The sequence below is a fragment of the Ranitomeya imitator genome, chromosome 4 (assembly GCF_032444005.1).
Source record: "Ranitomeya imitator isolate aRanImi1 chromosome 4, aRanImi1.pri, whole genome shotgun sequence".
Lineage (NCBI taxonomy): Eukaryota > Metazoa > Chordata > Amphibia > Anura > Dendrobatidae > Ranitomeya > Ranitomeya imitator.
In genome coordinates, this window is record NC_091285.1 from 685,521,371 (window position 1) to 685,536,239 (window position 14,869).

At 44.1% G+C, this 14,869-nt stretch overlaps 1 protein-coding gene across 1 annotated transcript in view; it reads left to right on the plus strand.

Moving 5' to 3' along the window:
* The first annotated feature begins 4,332 nt into the window (after positions 1-4,332).
* Positions 4,333-14,869, plus strand: part of LOC138674697 (vomeronasal type-2 receptor 26-like) — a 53,075-nt gene continuing 42,538 nt past the window's right edge. Inside the window, exons 1-2 of the mRNA XM_069762513.1 lie at positions 4,333-4,392; positions 12,961-13,160. Of these exons, the coding sequence (XP_069618614.1) occupies positions 4,333-4,392; positions 12,961-13,160 (260 nt within the window). The remainder of the gene's footprint in view (positions 4,393-12,960; positions 13,161-14,869) is intronic.

The window sequence follows — 14,869 nt, forward strand, 5'->3', positions numbered from 1 at the left end:
TACGAGCGGAGAGCCACACTAAGTCGCCAGGATCAAAGGTCGGAGCAGGGCGCCGATGTGCATCGGCGGAAGACCTCATTCTCTCCTTGGAGGCCCGGATGGCATCCTGAGTGCGGTCCCAAATGCCTCGTGCTTCCACTGCCCAGTCTGCCACCCTGGAGTCAGCAGAGGACACGGGCATAGGCACTGGAACCCGTGGATGCTGGCCGTAATTAAGGAGCAAAGGAGTCTGACTGGTGGAATCGGCTACAGCATTGTTAAGGGCAAACTCTGCCCACGGTAACAAGGATGCCCAGTCATCCTGCCTGGCAGAGACAAAATGTCGCAGATATGTGACCAAGGTCTGGTTGGCTCTCTCTACCAACTCATTTGTCTCGGGATGATAAGCAGAAGAGAGATTTAACTCAATAGTGAGAAGATGACAAAGCTCTCTCCAGAACCGAGACGCAAACTGAGGACCACGATCACTGACAATTTTGTCCGGCATACCGTGAAGGCGGAAGATATGTTTAATAAACAACGCTGCCAAGACCCATGCAGAAGGTAGCCGAGGAAGCGGCACCAAATGCACCATTTTAGAAAAATGGTCGGTGATTACCCAAATGACAGTACAGCCATGTGACTTGGGCAAACCCACCACAAAGTCCATCCCGACCATCTCCCAGGGCCTGTCTGCCACCGGCAGAGGATATAACTAGGGTTGAGTGAAACGGGTCAGCTAGACTCAGAAGTCGCCGACTTTTGGCAAAGTCAGGTTTCATGAAACCCGACCCGACCCCTGTGTGGGGTCAGCCATGAGGTCGGTGATCTTCTGATCTGGAATTGGCATTCCGATACGAGTTCCGATATGTTTAAGATATCGGGAATCGGTATCGGAATTTATATTTAAGTGTAAAATAAAGAATAAAAATAAAAAAAATTGATATACTTACCCTCGGACGCGCCCTGGTTCTCACCGGCAGCCTTCCATTCTAAAAATGAGTGACTGAAGGGCCTTCGATGACGTCGCGGCTTGTGATTGGTCGCGTGAGCGGTCACATGGGCGTCACGCGACCAATCACAAGCCGCGACGTCATCTAAGGTCCTTCAGGCGCTAATTCTTAGGAAGGAAGCGTCCGAGAGTGCGTCCGAGGGTGAGTATATTCCTAATAGGTATATACTCACCCTCGGACGCGCCCTGGTTCTAACCCGCAGCCTTCCTTCCTAAGAATCAGCGCCTGAAGGACCTTAGATGACGTCGCGGCTTGTGATTGGTCACGTGACGCCCATGTGACTGCTCACGCGACCAATCACAAGCCGCGACGTCATCGAAGGTCCTTCAGGCGCTCATTCTTAGGAAGGAAGGCTGCCGGTGAGAACCAGGGCGCGTCCGAGGGTAAGTATATCAATATTTTTTATTTTGATTCTTTATTTTACACTTAAATATGGATCCCAGGGCCTGAAGGACAGTTTCCTCTCCTTCAGACCCTGGGAACCATTAGAAACCCAATGCACTGCATTGGGTTTCGTGTTTCGGCCGACCCCGACCCCGACTTTTCTATAGGATCGGCTGATTTCACTCGACCCGACTTTTGAAAAAGTCGGGTTTCGTGAAACCCGACCCGATCCTATAAAAAGAAAAGTCACTCAACCCTAGATATAACAATCCAGCTGGCCGTTGACGAGGAGACTTATTATTGGCACAGGAGACACATGCCCAAACATAGTCTCCAACATCACGAACCATATGTGGCCACCAGTACATTCTCGCCAGCAACTCAGATGTTCTCTTTGCCCCAAAGTGTCCACCCACTCTGGACGAATGAGCCCAAGACAGAACCTCCGGTCGCAAATTGATGGGAACAAAAGTCTTGCCCGGAGGCACAGACTCTAGCGAAACCAGAGCTATGGTTCTCAGACTCTCTGAAGGGACAATAAGCCGAGGCTCCTCTTCCTCCTCCTCAGTTGACACAAGGGAGCGAGAGAGAGCGTCAGCACGAATGTTCTTCTCCCCGGCGAGATAATGGAGAGTGAAGTGGAACCGGGAGAAGAACAAGGACCATCTGGCCTGACGAGAATTCAGCCGCTGGGCTGTACGCAAATAGACCAAATTTTTGTGGTCCGTGAAGACTTGGAAGGGAAACCGAGCACCTTCCAAAAGATGTCTCCACTCCGAAAAGGCCAACTTCATTGCTAGCAACTCCCTATCCCCGATGCAGTAATTTCTCTCCGCTGGTGTGAAGGTCTTTGAGAAGAAGAAGCATGGATGCTTCCGACCTTGAGCATCCTTTTGATAGAGGACTGCTCCAGCACCAATGGATGAGGCATCCACCTCCATAAGGAATGGCTTATCCACATCGGGACAATGTAAGATGGGAGCGCTAGCAAAATGGGACTTTATAGAAGTGAAGGCCTTGGAGACCTCTTCCGACCACAATTTGGGATTCGCTCCCTTCTTGGTGAGGGATACCAAGGGAGCTACCAAAGTTGAGAAGTGGGGGATGAACTGGCGATAATAATTTATGAACCCCATAAAGCACTGCACCGCTTTAAGAGAATGGGGTTCTTGCCAGTCCATCACAGCCTGTAGTTTGGCAGGATCCATAGCCAATCCCTGAGCCGAGATGATATAGCCCAGGAATGGTAAAGACTCCTGCTCAAACACACACTTCTCCAACTTTGCATACAGGGAACTGCTGCAGCATCTGAGCATGTGACCCTCGATCTCCAATGGGAGATCTCACGCTGGGCATGCTCAGAATGGAAAAAGCAGGACTTAGTCCCAAAAGCGTCCGCTCACTGCTGCCCAGCACTGGCTTTAATGGCAAAAGCTGGAGAAGCAACAGCAAGCCTAAGCACAGAGTGAGACTGAGCCAGACGCAAGGACCGACGTCTCTGCTGAGCAGGCTCCACTGCGGCAGGAAAAGAATGGGAAATCACAGCAGAAACGGACCAAGATTCCCCCTGTGCAGAAGCGGGAACTCGACCACTAACATCTAGTAATTCAAATATGAATCTCATTGTAGAGAAATAGCAAAGGGAACGGAAAGGAGCAATAGGGTGTTATCATGATAAAAATATTATTAAAAAAAACTGTTGAGTTGACCTGATTTAATTATGTAAGACACAACACTGAAAAGCCATACATCAAAATCTAGCTGCTGTAGCCCCATTAGGAATTTATACTAGCATCGCAGTATAATAATTAAATCTCCTTTAATCTCGAATTTGAACATCAGCAGATTTTTTTATCTCAACTCTCCGGCCATTTTTCATTTATGTGCCAATCCACCAGTAAGGCCGGGGTCACACTTCCGAGGGTGATGTGAGAAACTCACACGAGTCTCTCGCATCAGTACCCGGCACTACCACATGCTCCGGTCCGGAGTGACGGCGGCAGTGTTGGGTATTAATGCAAGAGACTCATGCAAATTTCTCACATCACACTCGCAAGTGTGACCCTGGTCTAATTGAGAGACTCTGTTACGCACCCATCTCAACTCCAAGGTCAGACTTTGATCCCTCTCCTTATGGCTGTAGTTCATTTGCTGTACTTCATCAGGTTTCATAAGTTGCTTGGTATACCTCACTAACTTCATCATCCAAGGCCATTTAAGTCTGACTTAGATATGGTGACGATGACTGAGTGTTTAGTCAGGATTGTGTTCAAGCTCAATTTTTGTGTTTTTTTCTTTGTGTTCAGATACTGTTTGTCAGGTTTGCCACTTTCAGTTCTATTAGCTTTAGCGAAAGAAACAAAATTTCTGTCTCCAACAATCCAGAGCATCTTTAAAATCTCCTTCTAGACAGGCAGTAAAGGAACCTAATGCAAAGTGTTGAGAAGGAATTGTTATAGGACAAAACATCCTGACTCCTTTTTTGATGGACTTTATTTATATTGTGGTGAGCAATAGAGATTAGTGGATCAGTCTCTGAAAGATTGTCTTTGAGTCAAATTTCCAAAAATATGCTAATAACTGCGAATTCAAACACTTTGCCGTTTAATTTGTGAGGATCACCCAAAAAAATTACCAGCGCCATTTCACATACTGCTGAATACTCACAGAGTGGGATAATGACGACAGATATGACCATGTAGAGTAAACCATAATGCCCTACAAGTATCAGAATTACATCTTCTAGTGCAGGCAATCAGGAGGGCTGTCATGGCTCGATTTGCGGATTCGATCTAGTGACTTATTGCAGCGTGGTCAGTTCTCCTGTCTGCTGAGCTATTGCCCTTTTTCCTCTGTGCACATGCTAAACGGTTGCTTTTGTTCTTGTTTTCCATTCTTGGTTATGCTTGAAATGTTATGCCCAAAGTAAAGACAATCATCTTCGGTCCTTTGCGAAATGCATCCTTGGGAACGGAAGCAGCTGCTTGCACCACTGAGAGTCGGGGGCCGTCGGAAGGTAAATATATCCCTATTTTTTATTTTTATTCTTTTTTTTCTTACATGAATATGGATCCCAGGGCCTGAAGGAGAGTCTCCTCTCCTCCAGACCCTGGGAACCATCCAGGACCACTCCCTGCACACGCCGTACCCGGCGTATAAGACGACCCCCGACTTTTGAGAAGATTTTCAGGGGATAAAAAGTCATCTTATATGCTGGAAAATACAGTATACTTTTATTTATAGCCCTATCTTTGAGCTGAGCTGTTGCTACGGTAGGGATAAAAATGTCTCATTGGACACATTCTGGCTTCAAATCTATGAACCTGTGTTCGCCCCTCATTGTTGTTATTTAGTTTCATCAGTGGATTCACATCCTTTATTTATTTGTTTGATTTCATTATGATTGAGCTTTATGTCTCCTCATTCTCCACCACTAGATCACCAGGCTTAACGTCTTCTGTGCCGCTACAGGCAGTCCGTGTTTTGGCAAGGGTGTCTATGATGCTCATAGTATATTTAACAAAAATGTATCCCCCTTGGGGAAATGTTTGCCAGCCCATGCACTGCGTGTTTGGGCATTACAAGTGTAGGAGATACAATCCTTTACATTGGGCCTAATTTTTAATGAGGCCTTCAGCAATTTCTCCTCATTCTCCACCACTAGATCACCATGGTTCTCGTGTTCCGTGCTGCTGCAGACAGTCAATTTTTTGGCAAGGGTGTCTATGATCCCCAGAGTAGTTTTTTTAAAAATGTACCCCCCATGGGAAAATGTTTGTCAGCTTATACACTTAGTGTATGAGCATTACTTGTCTAGGAGACCCGCTCCTTAACATTGGGCCTAGTTTTTAATAATGCCTTCCTCCACATATCATCATGCTGCTACAGCCATTCAATTTTTGTGCAAGGGTATGATACCCATGAATAAATTTTTAAATTTTTTAAACTGTAACCCCCATGGGGAAATGTTTGTCAGCCCTACCACTTCGTGTATGGGCATTACAAGTCTAGGAGACATGCTCCTTTACATTGGGCCAAGTTTTTAATGAGGCCTTCAGCAATGTTTCACCACCACTAGATCACCAGGCTTAACGTCTTCTGGGCCGCTACAGGCAGTCCAAGCTTTCGCAAGGGTGTCTATGATGCCCATAGTATATTTATAAAAATGTATACCTCTTGGGGAAATGTTTGTCAGCCCATGCACTGCATGTGTGGGCATTACAAGTCTAGGAGACTCACTTATTTATATTGGGCCTAGTTTTAATGAGGCCTTCAGCAATGTCTCCTCATTCTCCACCACTAGATCACTACACTGAACATGTTCTGTGCTGCTATAGGCAGTCCAATTTTTGGCAAGGGTGTCTATGATGCCCATAGTATATTTTTTAAAAATGTATCCGCCTTGGGGAAATGTTTGTCAGCCCATGCACTGCGTGTATGGCCATTACTTGTCTAGGAGACCCGCTCCTTATCATTGGGCCTAGTTTTTAATAATGCCTTCCTCCACATATCATCATTCTCAGCCACTCGAACACCATGGTGAACGTGTTGTATGCTGCTACAGGCTTTCAATTTTTGGGCAAGGGTGTGTATGATACCCATGAATAAATTTTTTAAACTGTAACCCCCATGGGGAAATGTTTGTCAACCCTAGCACTTCGTGCATGAGCATTAAAAGTCTAGGAGACACGCTCCTTTAAATTGGGCCTACTTTTTAATGAGGCCTTCCTCCACCTCTCATAATTTTCCACCACTAGATCACCAGGTTTCACGTGTTCCGTGCTGCTACAGACAGACAATTTTTTGGCAAGGGTGTGTTAGGTGTTGAGTTCCTGCCGCTGCACAGGGGGGATCTCGAACCATCTCTGCTGCAGTCTCCTATTCTCCTCCAGCCGCAGTGGAACCTGCTCAGCGGAGACGTCGGTCCCAGCATCTGGCTCAGCCTGATGCTGTGCGAATGGTTGCTGTTGCCTTTCCAGGCTCTGCTCTTGTAGCCAGCCCTGGTCAGCGGCAAGCAGGCTTTTCTGGGACTAAGTCCTGCTTTTCAGGCACTGAGCATGCCAACGGGATGACCTCTCATTGGAGGTCGGAGATCACACGCTCAGGCCCTGTTGCAGCTCTTATTGGTCCACCAGGAAGGTCCTGTAAAGCTGCAACTATAAAAGGTTTGCATGGCCGAATGTATCAATGTGTTTGGCTTATGCCAGTGGATACTATACCACTCTATATATATGTGGTTTGAGGCTGTAGCTTTGGGACTGTACACTCAGGCAGGCAGCTAGCATCAGTGGGGGCAATTAGCCTTGGCTTAGCATCTGGTTCCTTCATGTGTGCGGTTAGCACAGAAGAGTTCCAGAGAAAGCACAACCCGTAGTCAGGGTAATAGTTTTGTGTACAGCATGACTCTATGAGTCAACAGAGATCGCTTCCAGTTCACACGGGGTGAAGCTTAACCCACGTGTGAGCTCAGAGGTTATCCGCCGTTACTTTGCCGCATATATCTCTGCACGGTGGACCCCGGGCTGCGAACGCACCTTGTAGCTACCTATCTATACTTGGTGCGTTTCGCTAGCCCTAACAGGGTGTCTATGATCCCTGTTAAATATTTTTAAAAAATGTATCCCCCATGGGGAAATGCTGGTCAGCCTATGCACTTAGTGTATGGGCATTACGAGTATAGGAGACCCGCTCCTTTGTGATGGGACAGTTTTTTTTTTATGAGGCCCTTATCCATGGTTCTTCCAAGAGGGGATTGGTGTGCATGCAAATTTGGGTTAAGGCGGCCCTTGCATTCAATGCATAAGGAAACAGTATGACAGTACAACTGAAGAATGTGAAGTGGGTTTTCCCGTGGCCATCCAGTACCTGGCTTCAAAGGATTCTTGGGGTGCATATGACTGGGTAGCAATATAGGCCTTGCAGTCAGTACATAAGAAAACAGTATGGCAGGACCAACTGAAGAATCTGAAGTGGGTTTTCTTGTGGCCATCCAGTATCTGGGTTCAAAAGGATTCTTGGGATGCATATGACTTGATAGCAGGGCAGGCCTTGCATTCAATGCAACATTTTTTCAGGAAGCCCTCCTGTACCTCTCGTAAAAGAAGTATTGTGGTGCGTCATAATTCTTAGCAGCCCAGCCACTCACTGCACAGGCAATAACAGCATAGGAGACCCACTGTTTAATAATGGCCCTTTAAGAATATTAATGCCGCCTGATGCCCTTCTAAAAATAGGCTTTGTGAATGAAAGAGTTCCTCCTTCATAAATGAAACAAGATGGGTCTGCTTATGTGTCACACACCACATGGCCAGCTAGGGGTGTTAAATGTAACAATGACATTTCCCAGTGAATGCATTTGTATTGGTTGAAAGCAATGTAAAAGTTGAAAAACGCATCAAAAACGATGCGTGTGAACATAGCCAAAGTGGTGGAGGAACATTTTGGTCTGGAGTTAATTATTTTGCCTTATATACAACTTATTACCCTGGAAAGGATGTACCTTAACATATTTCCCTGCAAAATCCACTTTGGTTTTGTATGTTTGTTGGTGCACCTGTACAAATGGCGTTAAACTCTGACTACATTGCTTACAGCTGTTACATAGGAGTCAGGAATGCTTCCAGGGGCGATCCCCATGATGTTCCCTTGTCAGTTGAGCAGTGGTTCCATAATTTTCTGACATTTTAAGACCTTACAAGGACCCCCGGGGGGGATCGCGGTAAAAATACTCGGGTTTCCAATAGACTTACATTGGACTCGTTGCTTGGGTCGAGTACCCGAGTATTCCAATCTGCTCGACCCGAGCAACGAGCACCCGAGCATTTTAGTGCTCGTCCATCACTAATCATTACATAATTATATATTTCTCCTGATAATGTCTCCAGTGGGATTGAGCCGGTGTCATTTCCTCCAGCACCGACCTGGGTAATTATCAGTGAGATTCCCAAGACAGACAGGAGCTTCCATATAATAAGTGACTGCATTAACAACAGGAGAAAGTGTTGGAAGGATATGAGGTGAGTGCAGAATTCACCTATTGGGCTAATACTGCGAGATTTAGGGACTGGGTACTGCTGACCTGTGAATCTAATCCTACCATGGGTAATACTGACTGTTCAGCAGTGTATCTACTCTTATAGAGTGTGATTTTGACTTCTGAGCTGTTTTTCCAATCCGTCATGAGTGATACTGTCTGCTGAGCTGTGTACCTAATCCCTTCATGTGTGATACTGCCAGTATGATCATGCTGTGGAATAAGCTGTGTAGTGGGTAGGCAAAGGGATAAATGCAGTAAGAGACAGTGACACAAAAGTTTTGATCACGCTGGGCTTTTTTGGTGCTTTTTTTAAGACCTTGCGTCCATTGCACCTCTTTGAGGCAAGTGGACCTCAGTAGTCATCCATTTAGAGGACACCTTTTGCCTCTTCAGACACTTTCCTCCAACCACCATCCACACAGTGTGCTCCTTTCTTTCACCTGTAATGATCCAGCCTAAAACTTGTACTGATTGATGACTACAGAACACTAGGCCAGAAAGGAAGGACAGGCCTGTTACCCAAACCTGCCTATCAATCCAGGCCTGAACACATGACCTACCAAAGCCCCATGCTTTATTAGGGACAGCCTCCATTTCATGATGTCTTATTACTCACTCAGGTTTTCCCGTATGAGATACATACTGTTTTTCCTGGAGACTAATATGAGACAAATCTTTAGGAGATATAGCAATTAGTTGAATAAAATAGTTCATAGACTGCAGGACCAGAAACCTGCAAACCTTCACAGAAGACAGTTAGCAGAGATCTGATCTGGTGACCACAGACTACCAACATGGCCACTGGATAAGAGTTATATCATAGCAATCTTTCACGAATCCATGAAATTCGGTCTGTGCTCAGATCAGAATACCCAGCCCGTCTGCTAGGTCTCCTCATCTGAGATAACCGGCTCATAGACGTATTGTATGTACATGTCCTCCTCTCTCTTGTAACCTAATGATATTACACTAGGGAGCACCTTCTCTATCCCTTCCTCCCTTTTTTTCAAGAAGTAGCATTATTCATGGACATCATTGAGGAAGCTGACAGCTGAGGTCACTCAAGTTCTAGTGACTTTCTTGAAATTCAAGGTTCCATACGAATTCGAACACTTTCAGATTTTATTCACCAACTAAACCAGCCCAGAACCATATGTCACAAAAGGGAAGCAACAGAGAGGAAACTGCTGTTGTTTCAGGCAGCTAGGGGGGCTTCCCCTACTATGACACCACATCCCAGTTTAATGAGTGGATTATCATACTTTGCACAATGTTAGTCACTACACCAATTGGGTCATCGTAGACGAGCAATTCCCAGTGGGTCACAGTCATGCATAGCACTAGTCATATGTACAAGTAATGGTGCTGTCAAAGGGGTCCTGGAGTCTAAGACGCCCTGTAGTGCCCGGGAGTAGAAAGGTTGATAGTTGGTTTGGAAATCCTTTGGAAGTGAGTTGATTTGGCAAGGGAGGTTGTCCAAAGATAATGTTTTTTGCATTAGCAATTGAGGTTAGATGGTAGACCAAGAGAAGCTGTTCCAATTGAGTCATCATTAGGATAGATGTTGAGGACAGTGTTATATGTTTAATCTTTTGATTCTTCCAAAGTGAAGGCAGTGGGGACAATGTCAGAAGATCCTCAGCCATACCTTTTTCTAAAGCTAATAATGATTGCGATTCAGACTGTGAGTGGCCCTGCGTTTAATCTCCAAGATGCTCTCTTCGTAGGCTTTAGCATTGACTAGAGTCATGATGGTTGCACAAAAAAAAAAAAGAATTGGAAGAGCTAAACTTTCCATTGCTCTCTCCTGGAAGAGTACTGGGAATGTATTTGTAGAAGGTTATTCCGGTGCTGCCTATTTCTGAAATGGAAATATCTACATATACCTGTCGAATGTGTGTGTGATTGATGGAGGTAGATCTGGAATAACCCTTTATTAAAAGCGTTGAGCTGATTAACACTTACCAGATTCTCATATTTGTATCTGTCAGCATGCCCAAAAATCTGGGTGTGATCAACTGTGATTGAAAGTGTTCATTTTTCAAGATATTTGTTAACTTCAATACTTCGAGCCATTGGTTAGAGAAGGCTCCTCAGCGGCTACACTTTGGTAGAAGGTGGAAAAAAAGGGTGTTGAGTGAAGCATATACTATATGACTGTTTTTCAACTGATTGTATGTTTCTTTGAATCTGAAAATTGTACGAAGATGGTATCTATAAAGAGGGGAATCTGGACTCTGTGAAGGTGACGCCTTGATAAAGGGTTTCCAATATCTTGGTTCCAAAAGCTATTGACCTCCAAGGAATCCCCAGCCAATAATCTAAAGGTAAGGTTAAGACTTTTAAGTTTGTTAAGTATGTAATTGAAATGTTGCTATTATTATCTAGTGTCTTTTTTTATCATGGTAGACTACATGTTTAGGTCAATTTTAAGTACAGGAACGCTAACTAAAGGGGTTACCCACAGAATAAGTGCGGAATTGTGCTGGAAAACATGCAGCACCTCCTGATTCATTGCCTTTTTTATAGAGCGCAGTCAGACAGCCATATAACCGGTGGCTCTCCTGATCAGAGTGTGGCAGCATGCATTTCTATGCAGCTGTCACTCTTCGGTGAGGAGAGCCGCCAGCCAGTCCGAACGTTGCAATGTACTCGTCATCCGTATTTTATGGCTGTCTGACTGCACCCATAAAGAAATGTGCATGGAAATTGAAGTCTTAACTCTGTCACAAAGGCTCTTCATTTTGAGTTATCTAAATGAGTTTCTGAAACAAGGAGATACATTAATAACTTCGATTTCTGCACCTTTCTTTTTGAGAACTTAGTGGTTTTGGCACACATCGAATGCATTGTGACTAGTGTTGAGCGATACCTTCCGATATTTGAAAGTATCGGTATCGGATGGTACCGGCAAAATATCGGATCTCGCCGATACCTATACCCGATACCAATACAAGTCAATGGGACACAAATATCGGAATGTATCCTCAATGGTTCCCGGGGTCTGAAGGAGAGGAAACTCTCCTTCAGGCCTTGGGATGCATATTAATGTAAAAAATAAAGAATGAAAATAATAAATATGGCTATACTCACCCCTCCGACGAACCCTGGCTGTCACCGCTGCAAGCGTCCACCTCCGTTCCTGAGAATTGCAGTGAGTGAACGACCTTCGATGACGTCGCGGTCAGGTGACCGCTCACCTGACCGCGACGTCATCGAAGGTCCTTCACTCACTACATTCTCAGGAACGGAGGCGGACGCTTGCAGCGGGGACAGCCAGGGTTCTTCGGAGGAGTGAGTATAACCATATTTTTTATTTTTATTTTTTATTTTTTACATTAATATGGATTCCAGGGCCTGAAGGAGACTTTCGTCTCCTCCAGACCCTTGGAACCACACGCACCGCACACTCCGATACCGATTTCCGATATCACAAAAATATCGGAACTCGGTATCGGAATTCCGATACAGCAAATATCGGCCGATACCCGATACTTGCAGTATCGGAATGCTCAACACTAATTGTGACTGATTTACAAAGAGCAGCTTTGTACATGCTAGTTTTAATGAAGTGGCACGTCTAATTCATTAGGCCGGGCATGCCACTTAATGAGTTAAGTGCATCTTACTGGCTCCATGCTCCTCCACCAAGAATCTATTCTTGTCTCGGACTGTAGTACATTTCTGTTGAAAATTGTGCCACTAAAGTAAATTTTTATGAATAAAACGAAAGGGTGCATCTTCTCCCCACTATGACGATGGTAAAGCTGACCGGGACTAGCATGAAAATGTTGATTGTCGCAAAACTTTTGTGCAACTTCAAAATTACCTAAAAATGTTATGGCTTATTAAACTATTTTATACCAGAAAACTGTAAAAAAAAAACACCTCAAGGAATTAGTGTTTAGTTTCTATAAAAGTAAATTTATTTGAAGCTTTAATTCATCTGTAAGCTGAAGAAATGAATGAAATAGAGGATGAGGATTTGGGGGAAGAGATGGTCTTCAAGTTTATACATAGTAATTTATATATTTATTTACTAGAGTTGATTAAAAAGATTTGTTGAATCCATTAACCATGTCAGTAGTCTGTAGCTACAGGATCCAAGAATTGCAGATCTCTACCAACCTGCTGGCAGTTAAAGCCCTTCTTAGGATTACTAGGCCCGCTGCGACATCATAGTTGCGGCATGACACTCTAGAACCAGAAATAAGAAGACGCGCCCGTGATGTTGGGAGGTAGAAGACAGTGCGTAGGGCTTTGGTCCCCCATTCAAGGTCTACTGATGAGAAAACTTGACTATGGGCCTGCCAGTCTTTCTGTTCAATTGTTGTCTTTATGGTCATAATTTAATACGCATGACGTTTACAATTTTTCTACTGAGACAACACAACCGGTCAACGCTACATTCCCGTGTCTACAGAATGCATAACCCCAAGTCAGATGAATTCTAGTATAATATACTATTGTTCTGATTTCGTATTGTAAACCCTACAATACCATCTCCACGTATGACCTCTTGTTCATCTAACGCCTCATTTCCTACAGACAATGCGACTTCTCTTCATGCTGTGCTTCTTACAACTCTGTGACTGCATTGGACATGGCTGCCGACTGGACAGCAGCGAGCTCACGGGCATGTCCTTGGATGGGAATATAATAATCGGGGTGGTGATCCCCGTTCACGTGGACAAAGTATACACCAAGATCAGTTACAAGGAGAGCCCTGAACCTGTCATCTGTAAGACGTAAGATTTGTTCCTCAGCTGTTGTTGAGGTTCTCGCTAAGGGTTCAGATAAAATTGTACTAAAGGGGTCTTCCATTTTTATGTAAATAAAGGATAAGGTATATTTAGATCAGACATTTATGACATTTATGGAAACAGGAACACATGGGCTATTTGCACAGTGAACAAGTCTGTAAGAACATGTTCACACACCACCAAGAAATCTGAAGACACAAAAGAGAATGGTAAAACCAAAAACAATGTGTTCCTGTTTCCATGATTGTTCTCTTGTGTCTACAAGACTGGGGAGTTCCACCACTCCTCTTGGGCTAGCTGCACAAAAGCTGTTCTGCCCTGTATGCACACATGGATTTTTCCTCTCTGAACCCTGTTCACACAGGTAATATACAGATGATCAGGTTTTTAAATACATCAGATAGGGATTGCATACATTAGTTAGGACTGCTCTGATAAGGGTATACCGTGAAGATTGGTAGAGCAGCTTAGTATACATTTTTTGCAAAGAACGTATCAACCAAATACCCTGTTATTTACATCTTTTACTAGCACTTGCGGATTACTGCAAACATTTTTTCAAACTGAGTGTTTTTGGTTTTACCATTCTCTTTTGTGTCTTCAGATTTCTTGGTGGTGTGTGAACATGTTCTTACAGACTTGTTCACTGTGCAAGTAGCCCATGTGTTCCTGTTTCCATGATTGTTCTCTTGTGTCTACAAGACTGGGGAGTTCCACCACTCCTCTTGGGCTATCTGCACAAAAGCTGTTCTACCCTGTATGCACACATGGATTTTTCCTCTCTGAACCCTGTTCACACAGGTAATATACAGATGATCAGGTTTTTAAATACATCAGATAGGGATTGCATACATTAGTTAGGACTGCTCTGATATGGGTATACCGTGAAGATTGGTAGAGCAGCTTAGTATACATTTTTTGCAAAAAACGTATCAACCAAATACCCTGTTATTTACATCTTTTACTAGCACTTGCGGATTACTGCAAACATTTTTTCAAACTGAGTGTTTTTGGTTTTACCATTCTCTTTTGTGTCTTCAGATTTATGACATTTATTAGAAAGCTTGTGTTAAGATAGGTGGATATAAAAAGTGCAATGATAACAATTGCGCCCAGACCTTGGTGCCCAAGGAGGACCCAAACCAAATTCACTTCTACCCCAAAAGAAAAAACTAAATGCCAGTTTTATAAATGGTACCCGGTGAGGGGACGGTGTCCTGGTTTATATTATGTCCTGGGCATTGATGCCTCATTTCTGACTCATTGATCATTGATCTGATTGCTCATTGATCACTGTCTGTATAACGGAACTAATAGTGAGGTGGATTGTTCTTTTACTCTACTCTCAGACTGCTCCCTTTGTTATCTTGACATGAGGCTGCCAATCAATCGTCTCTTTAATACCCAAAAATGTGCTCTGGCTTAAAATTTTCTGGCTTTAATCTATGGGAGAACCATTCACTAAGTGTTTAGTTTCCCTACAGCACCCCCAAAGGAGAAATACAGTATTGCACAGTTATCAGTTAAATCAATGAGCTGCCAAAGTAGTAAAGAGATGAGTTGGGTCCTCCAAAGGCGCAGGCATCATTGATAGGTCTTTTTTTGACTGAATAACAAATAAGGATCTTGATAGACCAAACCTTTCGAAAAACTTAGAATTTCTTAATTTGGTTTGCAAAAATTAGATAATTTAA